This window comes from Debaryomyces hansenii, assembly GCF_000006445.2.
Source record: "Debaryomyces hansenii CBS767 chromosome E complete sequence".
NCBI classification, from domain to species: Eukaryota; Fungi; Ascomycota; class Pichiomycetes; order Serinales; family Debaryomycetaceae; genus Debaryomyces; species Debaryomyces hansenii.
The window spans coordinates 895,107-918,325 of NC_006047.2; the positions used below are offsets into that span (position 1 = coordinate 895,107).

General features: G+C 36.3%; 12 protein-coding genes and 1 non-coding gene across 13 annotated transcripts; 8 read left to right on the forward strand and 5 right to left on the reverse strand. All coding sequences in view use genetic code 12, as the record gives it.

Annotated features, from left to right (window-relative positions):
* Positions 1 to 175: 175 nt before the first annotated feature.
* On the forward strand, positions 176 to 1,924 carry DEHA2E11374g (DEHA2E11374p; the record flags this gene model as incomplete). Its single annotated transcript, XM_459803.2, has 1 exon — positions 176 to 1,924. The coding sequence occupies one exon, from the start codon at positions 176 to 178 to the stop codon at positions 1,922 to 1,924; it is 1,749 nt and encodes a 582-aa protein (XP_459803.2).
* Positions 1,925 to 1,960: 36 nt separating this feature from the next.
* On the reverse strand, positions 1,961 to 3,574 carry DEHA2E11396g (DEHA2E11396p; the record flags this gene model as incomplete). The annotated part of the gene is made up of 1 exon (XM_459804.1): positions 1,961 to 3,574. One exon carries the CDS (start codon positions 3,572 to 3,574, stop codon positions 1,961 to 1,963), a length of 1,614 nt encoding a protein of 537 aa, XP_459804.2.
* Positions 3,575 to 3,828: 254 nt separating this feature from the next.
* On the forward strand, positions 3,829 to 5,538 carry DEHA2E11418g (DEHA2E11418p; the record flags this gene model as incomplete). The annotated part of the gene is made up of 1 exon (XM_459805.2): positions 3,829 to 5,538. The coding sequence occupies one exon, from the start codon at positions 3,829 to 3,831 to the stop codon at positions 5,536 to 5,538; it is 1,710 nt and encodes a 569-aa protein (XP_459805.2).
* A 138-nt stretch (positions 5,539 to 5,676) lies between these two features.
* DEHA2E11440g (DEHA2E11440p) lies at positions 5,677 to 5,844 on the forward strand (the record flags this gene model as incomplete). Its single annotated transcript, XM_459806.1, has 1 exon — positions 5,677 to 5,844. One exon carries the CDS (start codon positions 5,677 to 5,679, stop codon positions 5,842 to 5,844), a length of 168 nt encoding a protein of 55 aa, XP_459806.1.
* A 208-nt stretch (positions 5,845 to 6,052) lies between these two features.
* Positions 6,053 to 6,703, reverse strand: DEHA2E11462g (DEHA2E11462p; the record flags this gene model as incomplete). Its single annotated transcript, XM_459807.1, has 1 exon — positions 6,053 to 6,703. One exon carries the CDS (start codon positions 6,701 to 6,703, stop codon positions 6,053 to 6,055), a length of 651 nt encoding a protein of 216 aa, XP_459807.2.
* Positions 6,704 to 6,885: 182 nt separating this feature from the next.
* On the forward strand, positions 6,886 to 7,530 carry DEHA2E11484g (DEHA2E11484p; the record flags this gene model as incomplete). Its single annotated transcript, XM_459808.1, has 1 exon — positions 6,886 to 7,530. The coding sequence occupies one exon, from the start codon at positions 6,886 to 6,888 to the stop codon at positions 7,528 to 7,530; it is 645 nt and encodes a 214-aa protein (XP_459808.2).
* A 39-nt stretch (positions 7,531 to 7,569) lies between these two features.
* On the reverse strand, positions 7,570 to 9,984 carry DEHA2E11506g (DEHA2E11506p; the record flags this gene model as incomplete). Its single annotated transcript, XM_459809.1, has 1 exon — positions 7,570 to 9,984. The coding sequence occupies one exon, from the start codon at positions 9,982 to 9,984 to the stop codon at positions 7,570 to 7,572; it is 2,415 nt and encodes an 804-aa protein (XP_459809.1).
* A 224-nt stretch (positions 9,985 to 10,208) lies between these two features.
* DEHA2E11528g (DEHA2E11528p) lies at positions 10,209 to 12,605 on the forward strand (the record flags this gene model as incomplete). Its single annotated transcript, XM_459810.1, has 1 exon — positions 10,209 to 12,605. The coding sequence occupies one exon, from the start codon at positions 10,209 to 10,211 to the stop codon at positions 12,603 to 12,605; it is 2,397 nt and encodes a 798-aa protein (XP_459810.2).
* Positions 12,606 to 12,883: 278 nt separating this feature from the next.
* On the forward strand, positions 12,884 to 15,532 carry DEHA2E11550g (DEHA2E11550p; the record flags this gene model as incomplete). The annotated part of the gene is made up of 1 exon (XM_459811.1): positions 12,884 to 15,532. One exon carries the CDS (start codon positions 12,884 to 12,886, stop codon positions 15,530 to 15,532), a length of 2,649 nt encoding a protein of 882 aa, XP_459811.2.
* A 657-nt stretch (positions 15,533 to 16,189) lies between these two features.
* DEHA2E11572g (DEHA2E11572p) lies at positions 16,190 to 18,919 on the forward strand (the record flags this gene model as incomplete). Its single annotated transcript, XM_459812.1, has 1 exon — positions 16,190 to 18,919. The coding sequence occupies one exon, from the start codon at positions 16,190 to 16,192 to the stop codon at positions 18,917 to 18,919; it is 2,730 nt and encodes a 909-aa protein (XP_459812.2).
* A 212-nt stretch (positions 18,920 to 19,131) lies between these two features.
* DEHA2E11594g (DEHA2E11594p) lies at positions 19,132 to 20,847 on the reverse strand (the record flags this gene model as incomplete). Its single annotated transcript, XM_459813.1, has 1 exon — positions 19,132 to 20,847. One exon carries the CDS (start codon positions 20,845 to 20,847, stop codon positions 19,132 to 19,134), a length of 1,716 nt encoding a protein of 571 aa, XP_459813.2.
* A 276-nt stretch (positions 20,848 to 21,123) lies between these two features.
* DEHA2E11616g (DEHA2E11616p) lies at positions 21,124 to 22,050 on the reverse strand (the record flags this gene model as incomplete). The annotated part of the gene is made up of 1 exon (XM_459814.2): positions 21,124 to 22,050. One exon carries the CDS (start codon positions 22,048 to 22,050, stop codon positions 21,124 to 21,126), a length of 927 nt encoding a protein of 308 aa, XP_459814.2.
* A 1,025-nt stretch (positions 22,051 to 23,075) lies between these two features.
* On the forward strand, positions 23,076 to 23,166 carry DEHA2E11638r. The gene is given in 2 exon segments: positions 23,076 to 23,113; positions 23,130 to 23,166. It is a non-coding gene; the product is annotated as a tRNA-Phe (tRNA).
* Positions 23,167 to 23,219: the final 53 nt, after the last annotated feature.

The window sequence follows — 23,219 nt, forward strand, 5'->3', positions numbered from 1 at the left end:
AATATATGCGAGTTTAGCCGTCTCGGTTATCGCTGAAAAATTTATGTAATCCGATTTTTCATATTTGCATTTAGATATATTAAAGCTTCATTACGCTTTGATGGTAATATATAGAAATAGATTATTACACTTTAAGTATAATTTCTCCCGCTATTTCTATAAAAGTTCAAGTCAAATGTCGAAAGAAGAAGCGAAAGGTGTAAAAAGGTCACCGTCTCCAGCAGAGATTAATCCTCTTTTGACACCTAAACTAAGAGATTCATTGGGATTTCGAATGAAAAGACAAACTATAGACAAGAGAACTCTAACAGCATATCAACAACTCGGAGGAGAAGAATCGAATGATGATACAAATACGTTATCTAAGACCAAAACCATTCACGAAGAAGAAGCTGAAGGAGCAAGTTATACTATTGACGGAAGACTCCGAAGAGTTAATCCGTATTTTTTCACTTATTTGACGTACTGTAAGATGAGATGGAGAGATAGGAAATTGCTTGATATCTTCGTTAAAGAATTTAGAGATAGAGATGCTGATTTTTATAAGAAGACGATTGCAGCTGGGCAGGTTACTTTGAATAAAAAACCTGCTGACTTAGACAGTATAGTAAGGAATGGAGATTTAATTAGTCATAGATGTCATAGACATGAGCCGTCAGTGAGTTCTCGTGGAATAAAAATTGTGCATGAAGATGAGAATATTATAGCGATTGACAAGCCTTCGGGAATTGCAGTACATCCTACAGGAAGATATCGTTATAATACTATAACAAAAATTTTTCAACACGAATTTGGAAAAGTCGTACACCCATGTAATCGATTGGACAGATTAACAAGTGGCTTAATGTTCTTAGGTAAGAATGCCAAAGGTGCTGATGCCTTTGTCCAACAAATAAGAGATAGAACAGTTAAAAAGGAATATATTGCTCGAGTGGTTGGGAAGTTTGATATCGGAGATGTTGAGGTAGATAAGCCATTAAAAACCGTTTCTCCTAAGCATGGATTGAACAGAGTTGATTTCGACGAGGGAAAAGAAGCGAAGACGGTATTTAGAAGAATATCATATGATCCAGAATCAGATACATCTATTGTAAAATGCTTTCCATTTACTGGAAGAACTCATCAAATTCGTGTGCATTTGCAATATATTGGACATGCGATTGCTAATGATCCAATGTATTCTAACGCAACTGTTTGGGGAAAAAATTTAGGTAAACATGGAGAAGGAGAGAATGCAGACATAATAAGTAAATTAGATCGTATTGGTAAGGATAAGGCTTCATCAACTTGGATACATCCTCAGGAAGATGGAGAAATTTTATCTGGTCATCTATGTGATATCTGTAGTGCCGAGTTGTATACTGATCCAGGTCCAAATGATTTAGATTTATGGTTACATGCTTATAAGTATGAAGCAGCTGATAAAACATGGTCATACAAAACAGAATACCCAGAATGGGCTACTCTGCCTCATAGGAAATACATGGAATTAGCATTAGAAATGGCCAATAAATGTGGTGAGACGCAAACACAATTTAATGTGGGTGCAGTTTTAGTGAATAATGGTGAAGTCTTAGCAACAGGTCATTCTCGTGAATTGCCTGGTAATACTCACGCAGAGCAGTGTGCATTAGAAAAATATTTCGAACAAACTGGAAAAAGGGAAGTTCCTGCTGGGACCGAAATATATACTACTATGGAACCATGCTCCTTGAGATTGAGTGGTAACTTACCATGTGTTGATAGGATTTTAGAAACAAACATTAAAACATGTTTTGTTGGTGTTGTGGAGCCAGATATCTTCGTCAAGAATAATTCAGGGTACACTAAGTTGACGGAGCGTGATGTAGAGTATATTCATATCCCAGGATACGAAGAGCTTTGCTTGAAAATTGCTAAAAAAGGACATGAAAAGATTGAATAAATATGTTTAAACTAAAAAGATTATATACTATTCATATTATGTTTCAGTATCGGATGCATCAATTATTACCTCTCTTGTTGAATAAACAAATACATCTCTCCTATTTTGCGCGGTAGAATTGTTGGTTCTATGTATGTCACTATTACTAGCGAATCTAATAGTGTTATTGCGGTTGGTATTTCTATGGTCCTCCTGATTCTCAAGAGTCATATCCGCCGGATCATCACGTTTATGGTTCAAATTATCCATACGAAATACTTCATCATTATGTGCACTAACAGGTGTTCCTGTGAAAACACTGGCTGACCTAGGAATAGCCAACCCTTTTGCAATGACATGATCCGTTATATTTAAAAATGTTTCTTTTGTTCTTCTATACGTTTCGAATATGGATCCGAAACCTTTATCATTACCATCGAAGTTTACAGGCCGGTACCCTTTATGAGTATTTTCTCCATTTCGAGAGAGTCCGTGCCTATTATTGTGATCATTATTTCCTCTTTCATTGTCATTTTCATTGCCACTTTCGTCGTCATTTTCATTATTATTATTTTCGTGATCTTCATCTTCTTCATCAACAAATAGCTCGAACCTATCAAGCTCGTATAACTCGTCTTCATAAAATTTTCTTCCTAGAACACCTTCCTTTTCTTTTGCCTTCATTATGCTATTGTATTTATTACACCATTCCCAAGGTATTACAACACAAATATCGTATGTAACAACCGAGAAAATTTCAGATAACTCAAAAACCCAAGCATTCGAAACATCCGCTATGAAAAACGCAACAGGCCCATAAATTAATATAACTGTTAGTAATGTTATAAGCCATATTTTCTTGTTGGCTATTATATAATTGATTTTCATCAATACAAACACAGAAACTAAAGCAGCGTAGCAAACACCCATAGCAATCCTCACTAGATATTGAAACGCAGGTAGGATGTCACCAGCTTCACTATCGTCGGAAAATGAATGGAATCGAGTTATCGCCCACAAAACTTGTGATGTGATAGATGCAAATATTCCAACAAAGAATGTCAACCGCTTATCTTTTTGCCTCAGAAAGATACGCATAATGATCTGCACTTGATTGATCTGTAGCAAAAACACAACTATAAGGTCTATGATATTAAGTGCCAAGCTTGAATTTATACAATCAAAGAGCTTAGTTCCATGCAAGAACCCCTGTTTCTGCTGTTTATGAAGCTCAATGATCGCCATAATGACAGTTATCAACAAATATATAGAAGACAAAGTAGTGGAAGCCCTCAACAATATTGATGGCTTAATGGTATAATTGGTAATGACAAATATGTTCAAAAACCACGTTATCACCGCCAGAATCGATATCGAGTAAAGAACGGGTACCACGCTGTACGCAAACGATCCTTTAGAACTATTGCCCGTAAAATCATGCCATGTTTGCTCAGCTATCGGTAAAAGACCTGCAAACTTATTTAACATCAATCCATTATTAGTATTTAGCATAGGAACAGAATGTTTATAACATTTCTGTTGAAAAATGCTTCGACTAATGAATTGGGACCCAAAACTTGTGTTCTGCGATATCAATAGACCTTCTGGAAGAGATAGCTGTTCACAAGCCGGATAAATTTCCTCTTGCCATTCGTCTGATCTCCAGTACATGCCATTCAGTAGCTCAACTAGTTGAAAGGAAAGATTGTATAATGCTTCGGCTTATATTTGGTCTAGGGAAGAAATATATTCCGCGACATTTTGTTGAAGACGACATTGCGACCGTAAATGTCGTCAGGGCAAAAGATGGACCCAAGCTCAACCTGGCCATAAACATATAAAACTGGTTTACAAGCATACGGTAGGTTTATAATTAGTGATTAGTAAATCACGGGCAGCAGAATAGATACCAATAAGGAAAGAAAATGGTATCAGCTGGTGAGAATGGTAGAAAGTATGTTTCAACGTTGGATCCATCAGTAAAAGTACAAGGTACAAACGATTTATTGTCAACTCCTAAGGCAAATCATCAGCGCTCAGACTCATCATATTCAAACAATTATTCACTTCTAGATATTTATGAAATGGAATCTCCACATATCGGATCGCCAGAAGTTAAAGATGACGGATTCATAGATAGAACCATGGTTAATTCAAATGGGGATGAAACGATGGAATCAGTAAATGACGATACGATTGAGATACAGGACGACGATATTGGATGCCGTGAAAGCTACGTGAAGCCAACTATAAACGCTAATGTAGAGGATCTTTTGCATTCACAATTTGATAGATACGGATTTAAGAAGGCGTCGACGCATCACAATATAACCAAAGAGGCATATGATCAGTGGTTTAGAGATTACTCGCAATACACCCTTAAAAGAAAGAAAAAATGGCATTTTTTGATGAAAAGCAACGGGTTGGGACTCGACTCAGATGAAGCATGCCCCACTCGTTTTCCACCAAAGTCTGATAAGGTTAAAAAAATGGTTCGAAAAGGTATACCTGCGGAATGGAGAGGTAATGCGTGGTTCTTTTATGCTGGTGGACATGAAAGGCTTAATAAGCATATAGGAGTCTATGAACAAATAGTACGCGATACGAAAGATATACATAACAAAGACATTGAAGTTGTTGAACGTGATTTAAATAGGACATTTCCTGACAACATCTATTTTAACGACGTGATACGGAATCGCCCTTCTAGCACGTCTGTCAATAACACCTCTACCGAAACACATATGATAAAATCGTTACGTCGAGTTCTTGTGGCATTTGCACATTACCAGCCGCAAATTGGATACTGCCAATCTCTCAACTTTTTGGCTGGGTTATTGTTACTTTTCATGGAAGAAGAACGGGCATTCTGGCTATTGGTTATCTTGACCGAACGGATTATTCCAAAGGTGCACTCAGCGAACTTAGAAGGTGTACATACTGATCAGGGTGTTTTGATGCTTTGCATAAAAGAGTATATTCCGCAATTGTGGTCCATATTGGGAAAGAATTTTGAAGGTGAGACATTATCAGAAGATAAAATATTGTCCAGATTACCGCCTGTGACATTGGTGACTTCCTCATGGTTCATGTCAGTTTTTGTTGGCATACTACCAATAGAGTCGACCTTGCGTGTATGGGATATTTTGTGGTACGAGGGGTCCAAAACCATATTCAGAATGTCATTGACTATTTGTAAGATGTGTTTGGATAATCCTCACTTTCAGAACACCAAGATAGAAGGAGGCGGTGGTTCTGAGATGGAACAAATAGAATTGTTTCAATTTATGCAAAACTTTCCAAAAACCATCCTTGACTCAAATATACTTATAGATAATTGTTTCAAGAAAATTGGTGGGTATGGATTTGGCTCATTATCTCAGGACGAGATTAACAAATGTAGGGAATTTGTTTCCAAGCAGAGAGCAAAATTAAATAGTAAGAAGAGCAGTGTTACGGCAGAGATGAGCGAAGAAGAAAGGAAAGTATTAATTTCCACAGGTACTCCGTTTGACTACGGTGATAATGATATTCACGATGTTTATGGATTTAATAGATCAATTATGAGCGGTGTTACTTGGAATAAGAATATTAGTAACAAAATGAAGAAAAAATTTAGCAGAAAATCTAAATAGTTATATAAATGTACATTATTATAATGAAGTATAGTTATTAGGCCTGAAATATGGTATTCACACGACCACAAAAATATAGTATTGATTTGATCTAACCTACTCTGTTCTTTTCGTAGTACTATTATTGTTCCAAAAGCAATGCAATATCCTTATTTAATATCGAGAGCGTTAGACCCAGTATTTGCTGTTAGCATCGGTGTTGCTTCTTATTATTTATATGAACAACGAACAGGAAGACCAGATGGACACCATTTAAATGAGTTGGTGGTCAGGAAATACAATTCATGGGTTAAGCCAGAAAAATAGGTTTTAGGATACGATGAGAATAGAGAATACCTGGTCAAAATTAAGGTTCGTGGATAATTAAGAAAATTCATTTAATCACCATGAGATTTATGTCAATTCAATCTTATGAGGCTGCAAGCGGAGAGTCATTCATGACAATGACATTACGTTTATCTAATTATATTTGCGGTATTTGTATAGCGTATATTATTATATTAATATATTAATATCAATTAAATCCGCTTTTCAATTTCGTTAAAGCTTGGTTTGCCAGTTCTTCGCTGCCAAGGTCTTCTATCAAAACCCCATATATCTTAGACCAGGTGCTTTCTGATACGATTAATGTGTCAGATTTAACACTGGATGGCGTAACTTCATCAATCTTGTCATCTGTAGGATCTGCCGTAACATCTGATTCGGTTGTTGGCTGACTTACCATACACATGAACGATATAGTTTTATCTTCATTAACTAAAGAAGTCAACGATGATGTGTCTGGGATGACCTTACCCTTTACTAATAACTTCAAATGAGTAGGCTTTATATTAGCATCTTTTAATAACGGCAATGAGTCAATCAAATCAGATTTGACCTTATAAACTGTGTGAGAAACAGGTACATTTGTCAATTGTGTAGAAAACTTGAATGGAGGTTTAATAGACTTCAAAGATACTTCAGCGGTATTTTCGGTTGTATTAGCTTGAGATGATTCGCCTTTTGGTAAAGCAACTTGAACTTTAGGTAAAGTTGGACCTAAAGAGGACAACTTATGATAATCTGCTGTCGAATAAAATTGATCAGACTTAGAGTCTGCTGATAAACCAAGGAGTTGTAAGAACTTAGAAGCAAATTCTCTTTCATTCTGAGTTGCAACAGACATGTTACTTTATATGATTTGAGTAGAAATATTCGTTGAATTTGTTGATAGTATCACTTCATGATTTGTGTTCTGAAATCTCAATTTTGTTAGTGATCTTTTTTCCAACCGAACAAATCCGTTCTATATGATAGAGATTGAATTCTTAACGTAAAAGATAACATAAGCTACACACCTACTAGAGAATGAGTTTCTTTAAGTCATTCAAAAAGAATCAATCTAATTATTCGCCGTTGTCCCAAAATGATGATGGAGCCCCTTTACCAGCACCGGCAACTAATAGTAATAATTCCACTCCGAATTCATTTAAGACTAGATTAGGTAAACTTAATCCGTTTAGGAATAATTCTGTTTATCTTGAGGATGATGAAAACTATGTTACTTCCGAACCTGGCTATTTTGAATTGTCTAGGTGGGATAGAATGTTGATCTTTGGATTAACATTTGCAGGCTCAGTGTCATGTTACTTGATTTGCATATTTTTATTTCCAATTTTATCTTTAAAACCAAGAAAGTTTGCATTATTATGGTCGTTAGGGTCTATTTTCTTCTTGGTTAGTTTCGGGGTTCTACAGGGGTTTAAAGCGTACATGCAACATTTATTTCTGTCTACTAGAATAATTTTCACAATTGTATTTGTTACCAGTATCATATTAACCTTGGTAAGTTGTTTATCATTAAGAAGTACGTTACTTTCTATAATATTTGCGGTGATACAATTAATTAGTGCAATTTGGTATACTGTTAGTTATTTTCCTATGGGCCAGCAAACGTTGAATCTAGCTGGAAGCGTGGCTAGGAGCCAAGTTGACGGCTGGATAAGGTCGTAAGGAATAACATGTCTATTAATGTATAGCTATATAACATGTTTAGTTACTATATACTTTTAAAAATCCTTCTTTATCCAATTCAGAGAATTCTGGGAATGCAGAGCTCAACCCTTTTCCCACCACTTTTGCAATTGCTGCATTGGCAGTTGAATCGACTGTAGACGCATGAGACAAATTCACAACCATTTCTCCAATTTGTCTTAATTTCTTCTCATTATAGGGATCTAGGATTTTATTCAAATTCTTAATTGCTTGCATAGCTAAAATATACTTGCCTTCTTTACAGTATAAATCGAAAGCCAATTCCCACGTTAATCTATTATTCTTAGCCTCTTCAGTTAAGGGTTTCACCATTTCGAATAAGTTGTCTAAAAGCTTACCATTGCTATCAGTTAACAACTCATGAAGCAATTGCGACCCTAATGGATCTCTATCATTCTTTTCAGATTCAACTCTTGAAATGAGATCTTCTTTTTTCTTCATATTTTGAGCCTTAGCTTTCTTCTGCTTCTTGTTATTCTTCTTGAATTTAATATCCTCATTAGAATCTTGACCGTTCTGAAGCTTCTGGTCTTGCTGTTGCTGGTACAATTCGAAGTAAATCTGTGACAAACCTTTGAGAACTCTAGAATAAATAGGGGTAGAGTGAATATTATCTTCCCACTTCAATGTTTCAATATAGTCTCTTGGAGTACCACGTCTTAAGCAATATGAATGGAAATCAAATTGATCTGCGTAAAATATCTTGAAGATCCTGATAACTGCACGATATCTCTTTAAAGCCAAACCTTTATATAATTCAATCTTATCAATTAGTTCTGATTCAGCAGCTAACGTTTCTTCGTCAGTATCTGACTTATCGATCTTAGCTAATTGAGCTTCGTATTGATGATATAACCTAGAATAAGCTTCTGCGCTTTCAGTTAAAACCCAATTTACTTGCATTAAATGTAAATCTTTACAACCGTTAACAGCATCTTCATCAAGCTTGGTGAATAATGAGATGCAGCTAATAGCTTCGTCTACTTTGTTTGCTCTTAATAAATATTTGGTGGCTTTCGAGTTGATAAAACGATCTTGTAAGTCCAATTTACGACCTTCTTCCATAACGTCACTGGCCTCTTCAAATCTTCTTAAGTGCTTCAAAACACGGCCTTTAACAATGTATAATTCAACCAAAGTTGGAGAATGGACCAAGGCTTGATCGATATACTTTTCCGCCGAAAGCAAATCATTTAAATACAAATAATGCTGCGCCAAGAAGTACATGGTCCAAACCGTAATGGTTGGAATCAATTTTGGTGCCTCATTTTGGAAAAAATCGAGAACGAATTCTTGAATGACAGCCAATTTTTCCTTGTTCTTATACAAAGGTTTAACGTTAACAAAGGTAGCTGGGACACCTCTTTGCAACTGAGTCAAAATATATTCCTTTGCCTTGACTACAAAGCTAGGATGAGAAGCAGGCAAGAATGTTAATGGTAGAAACTTAGGTGGGTCCGAACGAGGGTAAAACTTGGCGAGTTTTTCGTATAACTTCAATCTAATATCAGGAGACTGACCGCTTGTTCCCAATGCAGTCTCTAATAGAATGTAATATTCAACATTGTCTGGGTTACGTTGTAATAATTGACGATAGATAACGGAAGCTTCTTTTTTTCTATTCAAGAGAACCAAGTACTTGGCACGATATTCCATGAAAGAGAGCTTATCTTTGATTTCATTTTCGTCCTTATCCAATATCTCCAATGCCTTCTCAAAGTTGCCCGATTCGCCAATAATCGAGTTCTTGTACAAGACACATTCCGAGTGTTCGTACATATCGGATTCTTGCAAGTGTTCCTTGATGATACCTTCAATCTTCGACAAAGTCGATACCGCTCCCGCATAATTCTTGTTCAAGTGGAGCGCAACGGCCACCCCCGTCCAATTAGCCCTGTATCCCGGTTGGCTCTCCAAATACGCCTGTCTCGACTCCTTCAAATTCTTAAAGTCTCTGATCTGTACCTGCATTACCGACAAATCTCTCAAGATCTGCTTATTCGGCGACCCGTTATCAATTGCTGCCTTGAACCACTTTGCGGCTTCTCTGTGGTTATCGACTGCCCTGTAGTAGATTCCCGCAAGATGATCAACAAGATAGTTCTCTGGGGCCTTGCTGACAGCCTTCACAATATACTGTTCGGCCTCCGTCTTGTTACCATTGAAGTGATAAATACACCCTTTTAACCCTAACGACTCCGCATGATTCGAGTTTTTCTTCAACGTTTGTTCAACGAGCTTCAACGCCTTTTTATATTGCTTACTTTCATATAGCTTCAATGCTTCATTGAAATTAGAATCTTCCTTGTTTGCAAGGATAGGGCCACGTTTAACAACCATGTCCTCTACTTCACTTTCTTGCTGTAAACTGACTTGATATTCTGGACATAATGTTGACATAGGTTTGAACATTTTTCATACGAAATTATTGATCCAGAGACACGACCGTTTTTTGGAACCGTTTGCACATGATAACACACGTGAAAACATCAAAAAATCTCGCGTAAAAAATTGGTGAGACCATCCGGAGACGGATAAGAGTTGTTGTCATATGTGCCGATGAATAAATAATATGGGTTTATCACGAATGGGAAAGAAAATTGAATTCAGTCATCCAGCCTTTGATCTATAGAGTTATGAATAATAGCTTGGATGAATTCAGGAAGGAAGAATGTGGTCAAACGAAAGGGATACTGAAAGGGAGAACTAAAGTTGCATGCGAGTTCTGTAGAAGAAGAAAAATTAAGTGTAACGGAGTCAAACCATGCTCAAATTGTGTAAATGGTGGCAGAGAGAATTGCACGTATCCTAAGCGAGTAGAAGAAAAGAAGACATCAACAAAAAATATTTCCAATGCAAAAACAGTGCAGCTGTTGTACAAACGGGTGGCTAGTATAGAGTCGTTGTTGGCGAAGATCGCCAGCAAATTTGAAGAGACGAGAAATGAAGGCGTGGGAAACAGTGAGGGAAAAGAGGAGGAGATGAATAAGGGATTTGGAGTATCAAATGGACGTAGGCTGGAAGAAAATGGGTCTTTTTCGTCGGAGACGAGTTCTGTGAATGAGACAGGACGGAGTTCGTGTACGGAAGCTGCGAAATCGACCTTAACCCAGTGTTTTAAATCGTACTCGATATTTTGCATTTTTTCCAAGGCCAGCATCTCGTGGATGGAACAGGCATTAGGAAACAAGGATGAAGAGTTGGTTACGCTCATTAGAAACATGCCAATGGTGTTTGGCGATGTGTTAAATTCTCTGACGGAAATGTGGCTTAATGCCAACCAGGGCCACCAAATGAGTCACACTCCCATTCCAGATAGCCCAGTGGTCTTCCAGCTCTTGGAAGCATACTATGAAAATATCCATTTCGCCACATATATATGCGATTTATCGTATATTCGGGAGATATTCGTGAGATATTATAACCAAAGTTTTGAAAGTAGCGATAAACTTAAATTTTCCGAACTATTGATCATGAATGTTTCGCTAGCATTATGCCTTATTGATGTTCAAAATCACAAGGACGTAGACCCGGAAGGTTTGGAAGCAGATTCGTTTTCTGAAGGACATTTGTATGACCTTAAGACCATGTTTTTCAATAATGCCGTATTCTTCTACGACAAAATCCTGGTGATAAATGAAGGAATAGAATCAGTCCAAGCAATATTCTTGTTGGTGCTTTATATGGAGCTTAGTCACATTTCTGATTTCCGAATTATTTATATGCTATCATCGGTGGCCATAAGATACGCACAGGAGATGGGATTACATCGATGTGAAAGCTTCCAAGATTGCCCTGAAAAAGAAGTAGCGTTGCGCAGACGGCTTTGGAACTTTTGTCATTATTCAGACATAGAATTCAGCTACAGGTGTGGCAAGCCACCGTTGATTAACAATTACAGTGTCTCCACCTTAACGGAGAATGATTCGTATATTTTTTCCGTGCCAATGGACCCGTTTATGAATACCATAAGCAATGAGTGCATGGTTAGTGAATGCCAGCTGAAAGGCCTTCAAGCTTACTATGGTTATTTTTTTCTAATATTAAATCGAATTAGGGTAAGAAGTTATGAGTCATTGTTCAGTGTTAAGGCCCAAAAAGATATCCTATGCAGCAAGGAAAAAGTCTTCCAGACATTGCAATCCATTAATGATGACATGTTTAGAATGGCTCTGATGATGGAACCTGAAGTGCGACCAACATTACATTATGATCGAAGGAGCGACTCACGCAAAAATGCAAAGTTTCAATCTTTATACGACGGTGAATGTAATATTTACAAGGAGCATACATTATATCTTCAGCTTTCATTCTTTTCACATTTAGTTACAATTAATCGGATCCCATTCTTGATTGATTCTTATGAAAATGATTCTGTCGGATTTTCTCTTGGGAATTTAGGGTTGGATGCTGCAAGAACAGTATTGAAAATAATTCTACCGCTAGATAAAACTTCTTCATCACCTTCCTTTTTTAATGGTTTATTACTTCATCCATTTTTATCATTTTCATCTTTGGTTATCCATTGTCTTAGTTTCCCTGCTGATTCTAAAACTCATAATGATTGCCTTTTATTAATAAAGGCATCTAGAAAATTCTTTTCTCACAAATCAAATTCTCTGGCCAAAGAATGGGCAAACAGAAGAAAACATGATCTGAAAGCTACTGCGGCAGACTTCATAATCAGAATTCTTTTGCGACTAGTGGTTAATGTTGTCAGTTTCGAAAGTGGTCGCAATTATTTTGCTGAAGATGATGGGCTAGCTGAACATTTTGAACAGTGTAAATTAATTTACCCAGAACTTTTTAATGAAAACGCAGATCACATATTAGATGAGAACAACCAAATACTTAAGCTTACACAATTTTTTGATCCTTTAGTTTATTCGTTTAACGATAGTTGTGCGAAGCAAAATAACGATTTTGTAAAATCACACTCATCTAAGCTGAATTGCCCTAAGACTCTGAATTATAGAAGATCGTCGTTGGATAATATTTTGAATCATAGCGAATCATGTTGTGGCCGGCCATAACTCTGCTCTTGTACGATTGAAAATTAGTCTACCCGGTAAGGAAGTCATCCGCACTATCCAATTCTCGGTATATATATTACATATGATAAGAATCAATAGTCTAGTTAAATGACAATTAAACGCTACCTTAGTAACCAGTATTTTAACCAGTCACGAAGTCAAAAAGACAAAACACGTCGTATTAAAATCTTGAATAATTAATTATTAATATTTCACTGCGCATTGGCTTTCATTAGTGAAATTTAATTTCTTCTTTTGAAACCAGAAGGCCCAGGATAATGTATTCTAATAGTTCAAAGGGTGAAAAGCCCAAGAAGAGAATAAGGGTGGCTTGTGATAGCTGTCGACGTAAAAAGATTAAATGTGATGGTCAGTATCCGTGTGGAAATTGTCAACAGTCAAACGGATCTGGATGCAATTATAAGGAAAGACAAGAAAAAAGAGCTAAATCCCCAAGGATTTCTAAGAATGCGTCCAACTCCAAGACGATAGAGATTCTCAATACGAGGTTATCCAAACTTGAAAATGTTATCTTAAACCTTGCGGAGAAGCTTGAACCAGGAAGTGGGAATATAACTAGTCCTCATGAGAAACGAATAAGCCATAGCGGAGAAACGGAGGGAAGACAAGATGATGATGACGAGAAAGATGAAGAAGACGAAGAAGACGAAGCAGATGAAGAAGATTCGACTTCCATTGAAGATGGCAATGAAGAAATGGCTACTGAAGGCGATGAAGAGGAACAAGGGCGTAACTCAGATAATACGGATAGAGACAAGAGTAATAAGAAATGGAAGTACACCCCCCAGCGATTAGAGCAGTTTTTTGGTACTCATTCAGTTATTTGCCTTTTTTCAGATAAGAGCTTAGGTTGGATTGAAAGTGCTTTGGGACCGGAAGACTCGCGCTTAATCAATCCGATCCGAAATTTACCATTTGTATTTTATATGAAGACGAAATCATTCATACTGAAATGGGTTGATCCACCTTTAATAGATGCCGCAAAGAAGAAGAAACTATTGGAAGCTCCCTTTCCTAAAGATTATCGCTTAGTATTTGATTTATTAGATAATTATTATGATCTTTATGCTGCGACGAATTTTATATGTGATATCGATTGGGTAAGGAGTTTATTTGAGATATACTATGGAATCGATGGAAAGAAACGCAGAAAGTTCAAATGTTCGGAATTAATAATCATGAGTATGGTAATTTGTTTATGTATATCGCGTAAAATCGATGAAGACACTTCGGACCCGAATATGTCGCCTGCTTCAAGCTGTTCGGCTAATACCCCAATAAGCATTCAGTCCATGAACAATGACCAATTGACGGTGCTCCAGGAGGAGTTATTTGATAACTGTGTATTTTATTATCATAGGATTCTGGTTATAAATGACGGTATAGAAACGATTCAGGCGATCATTTTATTAGTCACTTATATTGAATCCAGTTACATCATATCTCATGTGAGTTATATGCTTATTTCTGTTGCGATCAGGTTTGCACAAGAAATTGGATTACATCGAGAAGAATCATATGCAAATTTATCAGCTCAAGAAGCTAAAACAAGAAAAATGATATGGTGGTGCTGCTACTGTTTTGACATGGAAATTTGTTTTAGAAGTGGAAAACCTCCCCTTATAAATGGATTAGATATTAGCATTAATTTAGAAAAAGATTTTCTCTTTGCTAACGCAAGAACCTACAATTCTAGGAATGATCAAAAGCTTAATGATTTTGATCAAGCTGAAAAGTTCAATGCTCTTTTCTATTATAATTTTTTGTTGTTGACAAGAATTAGAGCTAAAAGTTACAACAGTCTATTTGTTGCATCCGCCGAGACAGAGTCGTTTGAAAGTTTACTGTTGACATTGGATGCGCTTAATATGGAGACATTCAAATTAGCGGAGCTGATGGATCCAATATTGAAACCTAGATTCTATAATGATCCCGAGTTTCGTAATGTATATCATTCATCTGATGCCCGACATACAAAGAATATTTTATGTATGCATTTCACATATTTTTCGCACTTAATGGTTATAAACAGAATTCCATTTTTGATTGGTATGCCTGATAGTGAACAAAACAATGAAAGAAGTCTCTCATTTAGAAATTTATTTCTTGACAGTGCTAGAACAATTCTTGCCATAACTACGAATATGCCACGTGAAAGTACCGGCCTTTCGTTTTATAATTGGGTTGTCTTCTTTCCTTCTGCGGCATTCATGAGTTTGCTGGCGGCTTGTATTAACCATCCTACGGAGCCAGGGACTTATGATGATATCAAGCTCTTAGCAGACAGTTGTATGAATTTCTTCTCTCATAAGAAGACCTGGCCCGTAGAGGGATTTAGCAGATTTAAAGTATACCAATCTAAAGATGCAATTGCTGATTTAATCATTAAAGTATTATTAAAGATTGTGATAAGAGTTTTTGAGACTAAGACGGGCATACTGGTTTTAGCGAACAATGCGCTGTTGAGAGAGCATTTAGAGAGCACGGAGAGACAATTCCCTGATATCTTTAAAGGGACTGGCGATTTTATCTCTCAATTTGCATCATCATTGAAAAGTTCATCATTTGGCACTCAAGGGATTGTGGCATTTTGTGGAACGTCTCCATTCCCATCAAAGAAAAAATATGACAACAGCCATACGGTTGCGTCTCATAATAGCGGCGAATCTTTTGATAACCAAAATTCAACTGGAAAAGAGCGGAACAACGGCCAAAATTACGGGGTTTCAAACAATATGAGTCCAGACTTATCAAATTTGTTACACCCATCCGTTAATACAAACGATTTTTTCATGAATGATGACTTGATTTCTGACTATCTTAATGATGACGGTCTTACGTCAATTATTAATTCCCAGATGAACAACCTACCTAATTTTTTCTTCGATAATAATTTGGGCCTCTGAACGATATGAAATGTACAATAGAATTTATTACAAGCAGAAACTCATGTAGAAATCCAGAAAAATATTCTGGCAACAAAAGTAGTAAAACTATATAATCGTACTATGTTAAAATATCGGAATAATTCTCCGGTGCACAAATTAGGTATGTCTTCAGCAGCAATAATTTGTGTTTGACATCGCTCGTTTTACGCTGAATACGAGTTTGAATGCAAAATTGAAGGCACTGCGACAATTTCAATATCTACTCGAGATTCTCAGAAAGTTACTATTTTGCGTCAAGGCAGGATATGCTGGATACTTGAACAATGTAAATACACACCCTCAACTATATAAAAAACCATGGACGATAATTCAATTATATGAATGTCGGAGCACCACCGAGAAATGGACCTTTCAACTACATAATAGAGAAATAATTTTCATATTCCAAACCAGTGTATATATTTCATTACAACAATTCTCATTAGTTCAATTAGATGACAGTCAAATGTGATATATATACATAGTATGTTGTAATACCCGAGTACAGAGAGGATTAATATTAGAAATTCCGAATATGAATATCTGATTTTCGTTGCGCATCTGATCTTTGATATGTATTATTAATATTAAAAATTACTAAATATTCGTACTTCTTTTTTAGAGAAGGCCGGAACAATGTATTTGAATAATTCAAACAATGTAACATCCAAGAAAAGAATACGGGTGGCTTGTGATACTTGCCGTCGTAAAAAGATTAAGTGTGATGGTCAGTATCCGTGTGGAAATTGTCAACAGTTAAATGGATCAGGATGCAATTATAAGGAAAAACAAGAGAAAATAGTGAAGCCTTCGAGTATTCCTAATCGTATATCTAATGCAAAGACGATAGAGATCCTTGATACAAGGCTATCTAAGCTTGAAAATGTTATACTAAATCTTGCAGAAAGACTCGAGCCAAGAGGCGACAGGAACCAAAATAAGAAACAGAACAGTAGATTGGTAAAAAGATTTGAGCCAAGAGGCGACAGGAACCAAAATAAGAAACAGAACAGTAGATTGGTAAAGGAAAATGGAAGACAAAGCAATGACGAAGAAAGCGATGATGGCGATTCAATTTCTATTGATTATGGTGACGAATATGAAGCGGAACAAGACGAAGAAGGAGAAGAAGCAGGATATGATAAAGAAAGATTGAACGAGAAAGAAAGGAACCGGGAAAGCGAGCCTGAAGAGGATAGAGACAAGAGTAATAAAAAATGGAACTACACCCCCCAGCGATTAGAACAGTTTTTTGGTACTCATTCAATTCTTTGCCTTTTTTCAGATAAGAGCTTAGGTTGGATTGAAAGTGCTTTGGGACCGGAAGACTCGCGCTTAATCAATCCGATCCGGAATTTACCATTTGTATTTTATATGAAGACGAAATCATTCATACTGAAATGGGTTGATCCACCTTTAATAGATGCCGCAAAGAAGAAGAAACTATTGGAAGCTCCTTTGCCTAAAGATTATCGCTTAGTATTTGATTTATTGGATAATTATTATGATCCTTATGGTGCAACGAGTTTTATATGTGATATCGATTGGGTAAGGAGTTTATTTGAGATATACTATGGAATCGATGGAAAGAAACGCAGAAAGTTCAAATGTTCGGAATTAATAATCATGAGTATGGTAATTTGTTTATGCATATTTAGTAAAATCGATGAAGACACTTCAGGCCTGAATATGTCGCCTGCTTCAAGCTGTTCGGCTAATACCCCAGTAAACATTCAGTCCATGAACAATGACCAATTGACGGTGCTCCAGGAGGAGTTATTTGATAACTGTGTGTTTTATTATCATAGGATTCTGGTTATAAATGACGGTATAGAAACGATTCAGGCGATCATTTTATTAGTCATTTATATCGAATCTAGTTACATCATATCTCATGTGAGTTATATGCTTATTTCTGTTGCGATCAGGTTTGCACAAGAAATTGGATTACATCGAGAAGAATCATACGCTAATTTATCAGCTCAAGAATGCGAGACGAGAAAAATGATATGGTGGTGCTGCTACTGTTTTGACATGGAAATTTGTTTTAGAAGTGGAAAACCTCCCCTTATAAATGGATTAGATATTAGCATTAATTTAGAAAAAGATTTTCTCTTTGCTAACGCTGTTGGCATAGAGAGTTCCAACCTTAGTAAGAATGAAAAGCTAAACTATTTAAACCATAAGAAAAGATCGAATGCGCAAATGCAATATTATTACTTGTTGTTGACAAGAATTAGAGCGAAAAGTTACAACAGTCTTTTCGTTGCGTCAGCCCAAACAGAATCATTTGAAAAATTACTGTTCACGTTGGAATCGTTAAATAGGGAGATATCAAAACTCGGAGACTCAATGGGGTCACTAATGAGACCAAGATTTTACAATGACCCGGAATTTCATAATATATATCGACAATTCGAGGCCCCAAATTTGAAGGATATTTTAATTTTGAACTTTATATATTTTTCACATTTGATGATTATAAACAGAATTCCATTTTTGATTGGAATACCAGATTGTGATGAAACTTTTGAAAAAGGTCTTTCATTTAGAAATAGATTTCTTGACAGTGCTAGAACAATCCTTGTCATAGCAAAGAATATGCCACGTGAAAATATCGGTATTTCGCTCTACAACTGGCTTGTCTTTTTTCCTTCTGCTGCATTCATGAGTTTGCTGGCAGCTTGTATTAACCATCCTACGGCCCCAGGGACGTATGATGATGTAAACTTATTAATAGACAGTTCCATGAATTTTTTTTCAATTAAGAAGGCCTGGCCCGTGGAAGGATTTAGTAGATTCAAGGTATATCAATCTAAAGAAGCGTTGGTCCATTTAATTAGTAAAATATTATTAAAAATTGTGATAAGAGTGTTTGAGACTAAGACGGGTATACAGATTTTAGCGAACAATGAATTGTTGAGAGAGCATTTAGAGAGCACAGAAAGACAATTCCCTGATATATTCAAAGAGAATAGAGATTTTAGTTCACAATTCGCTTCAGTATTGAAGGGATCCTCATTTGGGACTCAAGGCTTCATTAAAATTGGTGGAAGTTCTCCGTTCACTTCGGTTAAGTCTTTTAATAGGAGTCCTAATTCTTCATCATCGCAAGAAGGTAATTCTTCCTTCGGTCACCAAAATAATCGTGGAATAGGACGTAATGGAAATCAAAGTTACGAATTCTCAAACAATGTGAGCCCTAATTTATCTAATCCCTTAAACTTGAATTCTAGTACAAACGGTAATCTTATGAATGATGAACTGCTTCCAGATTACATTAACGATGATGGCCTTTCGTCAATTATAAATTTCCAGATGAACAGCCTACCTAATTTTTTCTTCGATAATAATTTGGGATTATAATGCGTGAGATGAAATGTGCAATTAATTATGTATAATAGCATTAATGATTAAAAGCTGTCGAATATATGTATAAAATTGGACATTTAAATAAAGCTGAAGTATACTAGCGAAATATATTATCATTGAGATTAAATTCAATGGTTTACTGAATGCTCAATACCTACATAATAAACATGAACAAGTGTAATATTAAAACAACATTAATTATTTAATTATCTGGTACGAATTACACCAGCAGCTATTAACATATTAATCTTCTTACTAACCTCTGGATTTCTCATGTGGTCTTGTAAAGCAGCAGGGTTTTCTCTTGCTTGCCCTAAAATACCTTGCATAACAGGGTCTTGTAAAATACCAACAATTTCAGGATCCCTTGAAACTCTTTCCATAGTTTGTTCCGGTGTTTCGCCTTCGAGGGCTTGGAATCTTTGTGACAGAGCCTTGTTAAATAATTGGTCAATTTCAGAAACATTCTTACCTTCACCAACTTCTAAATCCTTTTCTCTAGCAATATTTAAGGTCTCCATAACTTGAGAATATTCTCTCATAGCCAATTGGGCATTAGCCTTTCTAATATAAGCTCTGATAAACGATGGATCCTTTTCAATAGCTTTGTTACAATCTTGAACAGCATCAGGGAACGACATTAATTTAGCTAATGCTGCAGCTCTGTTAGAATAACCTCTTGCATCTTCAGGAGCTCTCTTAACCATTTCAGTATAAGCTTTCACCGCGTTAGGCCAATCACCTTTAGTAAAGTATTCCTTACCTTGTAATCTAGCTTCTTCAGCTTTTTCTGGATCAACATAGCTTAATGCTTCTTGAATCTTTATATCTCTTTGAGTAGCTCTTAATTTATTCAAAATATCAGGGGTTCTATGTTCAGTCAAAGATTTATCAAAGTACTTAACAGCAGACTGTAAATCGTTCTTTTTCAAGTAGGTATTTCCTAATCTTGCAAAAGACTTAGCAATAAGCTTATAATCAGCTCTTACCTCCCTACCTTGTTCAATAGCAGTTTCGCAAGTTTTAATGGCAGTATCATAATCACCCTTTTCATATTCTGCAGCAGCACGATTGTTCAAGTAAGTAATGTCATTATGCGATTCCCAAGCCTTATTGTATTGTTCAATTGCTTCATCGAATTTTTTCAGTTTGTACAACTTATTACCTTCCGCTTTTGCAGCATCAGCATCGGCCTTAGACGAAGATGATACATCTTCCATTTCAACATCCTTTGGTTCTGGAGCAGACTCTTTCTTTGGTTCAGACTTTGGCTCTTGTTTTGTTTCAGACTTTGGGGCCGATTGAGAAGGCTGTTGTTGTTGTGGTGGTTCAGGAGCATCCATGTCAATACCCATCAAGGTGGCCATAATGGTCATCAATCTTGGGTCACTCAAAAACTGGGTTGCGTTCGCTTGTGGATTCGTTTGCATGTTAACAACCTTTTGAACTAATTCTGGGTCCTTCATCAATTCACTAGTCTTTGGGTTATTCTTCAAGTTCGTAATCAAGTTAGGATCAGAGAACATAGCTCCTAAGCCCATATCAGGCTGGGAGTTTCTAGATCTCTCACTATCTTCGACACTCTTTAATCCATCCTTGGCCATGGCATTGTTCGAGTCTAATTCTAATGCCTTCTTATACGAAGTTTTAGCTTCATCTAAGTTACCTAATCCGTGTTGGGCAGAGGCGACACGATTATATCCCTTAGCCCATGAATCGTTAACCTTGACACATTCTTCAGCATCTTCTAAAGCCTTTTTGAAATTCTTCAACGATGCATACGATGCTGACCTATTGGAATACAAAACATGATTTGGTGTTGGTGATGCCTCAATGGCTTTTGTAAAATACTCAATAGCTTTGGTGAAATCCTTAGCTGCGAAGTATTGGTTACCTTGGGCTTTAAATTCTTCTGCTGACATTTCGTTAATTGTAGTTGTATTGGTTCTACAATTTCTTTTCAAGTAGATATTCTTTTTTATATATTGTGGTGATAAAATATTAGATTCTAGAAAATTCCACAAATTACACAGGGCTCGGTGAGAATAATTTATCGATTATTAAATGCAAAATGAAGACAAAATTATAAGAATAGATATAGATTGATGCAAGGTAATTTACTAGAGAATACTGAACGTATACCCGAGTAAATATAGTGTAAAATTAGGACATTTTGATATGTAGAGGTTATACTAGGTTTATCGCAATACCGAACACTCGTTAACAACCTGTTCTACCAACTCCAAAGGATACGCAGGACCATACCCATGACATCTTTCATTTCCCTTTAGACGACCCATTATCTCTAATATGTCCAAGTTTTCATACTTCTCACTTTCTTGTGATTTCAACTGCAAGTAATCCCAAACTGCACCGACGGCCAATAACTTTCTACCTGGCACTTCGGGATTCTCATACACTTTGTTTATGGTATAGTTATTGACCTCGTGGTTTCCTGCCAATCCATATATGAAATCCCTTTGATTTTTGGGGAATACAACGTTCATAGTATCGTCGGATTTGTTGACAAGGTTTTGCTCGGAGGAAGATTTGTTCTTCAAATACTCGTTTTCTGTCAGTATTGAAATATTCTGTTGTTTAGCTAAATTCAATTGACTTAATAGACGTCGTTTCTCTTCTTCAGACTCCGCTAATTTGCATTCTAGTTCCTTTAGCTTGGTTTCTTTCCGTTCACGGAAAGCTCTTTGTGCTGCCCTATTTTGGGCCTTTCTTTTCATTTGAAGCTCTTCCTCATTTAGTTCCGAATCATCCTTGGCAATTAACATCGCATCTTGTTCGTTCAAAAACTGCTTTTTTGATTTTGGTTTCTTCTTATCTTCTGAAACAGATACTGGCGAGAATATTCCGTTAGCCTTAGAATTTAGATGTGAGTTAACGATACCACTTGGAGACGAGCTTGTGCTTATCGACTCATTATTAGCATATTTATATGGCCGATCGTCCAACATATCCTCGTTTGAAGAAGGGTATTGTGCATTATTAAAAATATCAACATTCTGCTGATTCAATTCTAGTCTCATCCCCTCTCCCAAATAGTTATTATTGTTTAGCTCCTGATCCCAATAAGAAGCATCCATTAGTGGTGACGCCTTATTATATTCCATTTCTGTCTTGTTATTGTATTATATTTATCTAAACCAGACGATTTATTAACTGAATAATACTTTTCTAGAAAATCAATGGACACATGATCGAGTCAACATGTGATGCTCGTCTATTACTATCAATTTCTGATAACGGTGAAGTTGCATAATATCAGGCCAATTGGGCCTGGAAAGAGGCCAGTTATACTCTGATGCACTTAATCAATTCAGTTGGACACATATTGAATTGAGTTAAATTAATTTGGATAAGATATAGGCGAAGTTATGTTAGCTGCAAATTACATAGAACCAGAATTTGAGTAGTATACGCATCTTAAGACCTTCCTTCAGCAGGTATTATCTTCCTTTTTTTTATAAAGAGTAAGTAGTTTCTATGTCTTTGATTCCTTTATATGGAGCCGTAGTAATCTGAATAGATCTTGAAGGACCGAGAGTTTAAGTAATATACCACTATAAAATATTCCAAAAAGTTGCGAGCACGACTTGGTCCGCTTACTTGTTTAATTTCCCAAGAATGAATGCTTTTGTCTGTTTAATCTACGGCAAGCCTGTAGTGTATATCTGTTCCTCTAACTGTCAGTGAATCCTGGACAGTGATGAAACCAAATCATTGCCCTCATCCAGATATGGGATTATATATACCTATGTCGACCACCGTATATCCATGATCGAACAATGCATGAACCCTATATACCCATTAACACCACAAATGTTGGCTATTTTTTTTAAGAACATGCCCTAAAATATGTTATCATACTTTATTAGTTACCTTTATTGAGGTTTTATATACTTATATACTCCAGTTCAGACAAACATTCTGTAAGGGAACTGGGTCTAAATTAGATAATTCTTATAACTTACTACGTATATTCTACTAATTTAACTTTGCCTTAAGTTATAGATTGACAACCAACCAATTACTCTCTATTTAGGTCCTAACCCCTTTGATCTCACGTATACCTTGCAATATGTATACTTTAAAACATATACATATATAAGCATGTTCCCTTACACATTCTAATAATGCGGATTTAGCTCAGTTGGGAGAGCGTCAGACTGAAGTCAACTTCGGTCCAGTTAATCTGAAGGTCCTGTGTTCGATCCACAGAATTCGCATTTTTTTTTCATTCTCTATTAATGGAATTATAGTGGTTATGGAAAAATCCATC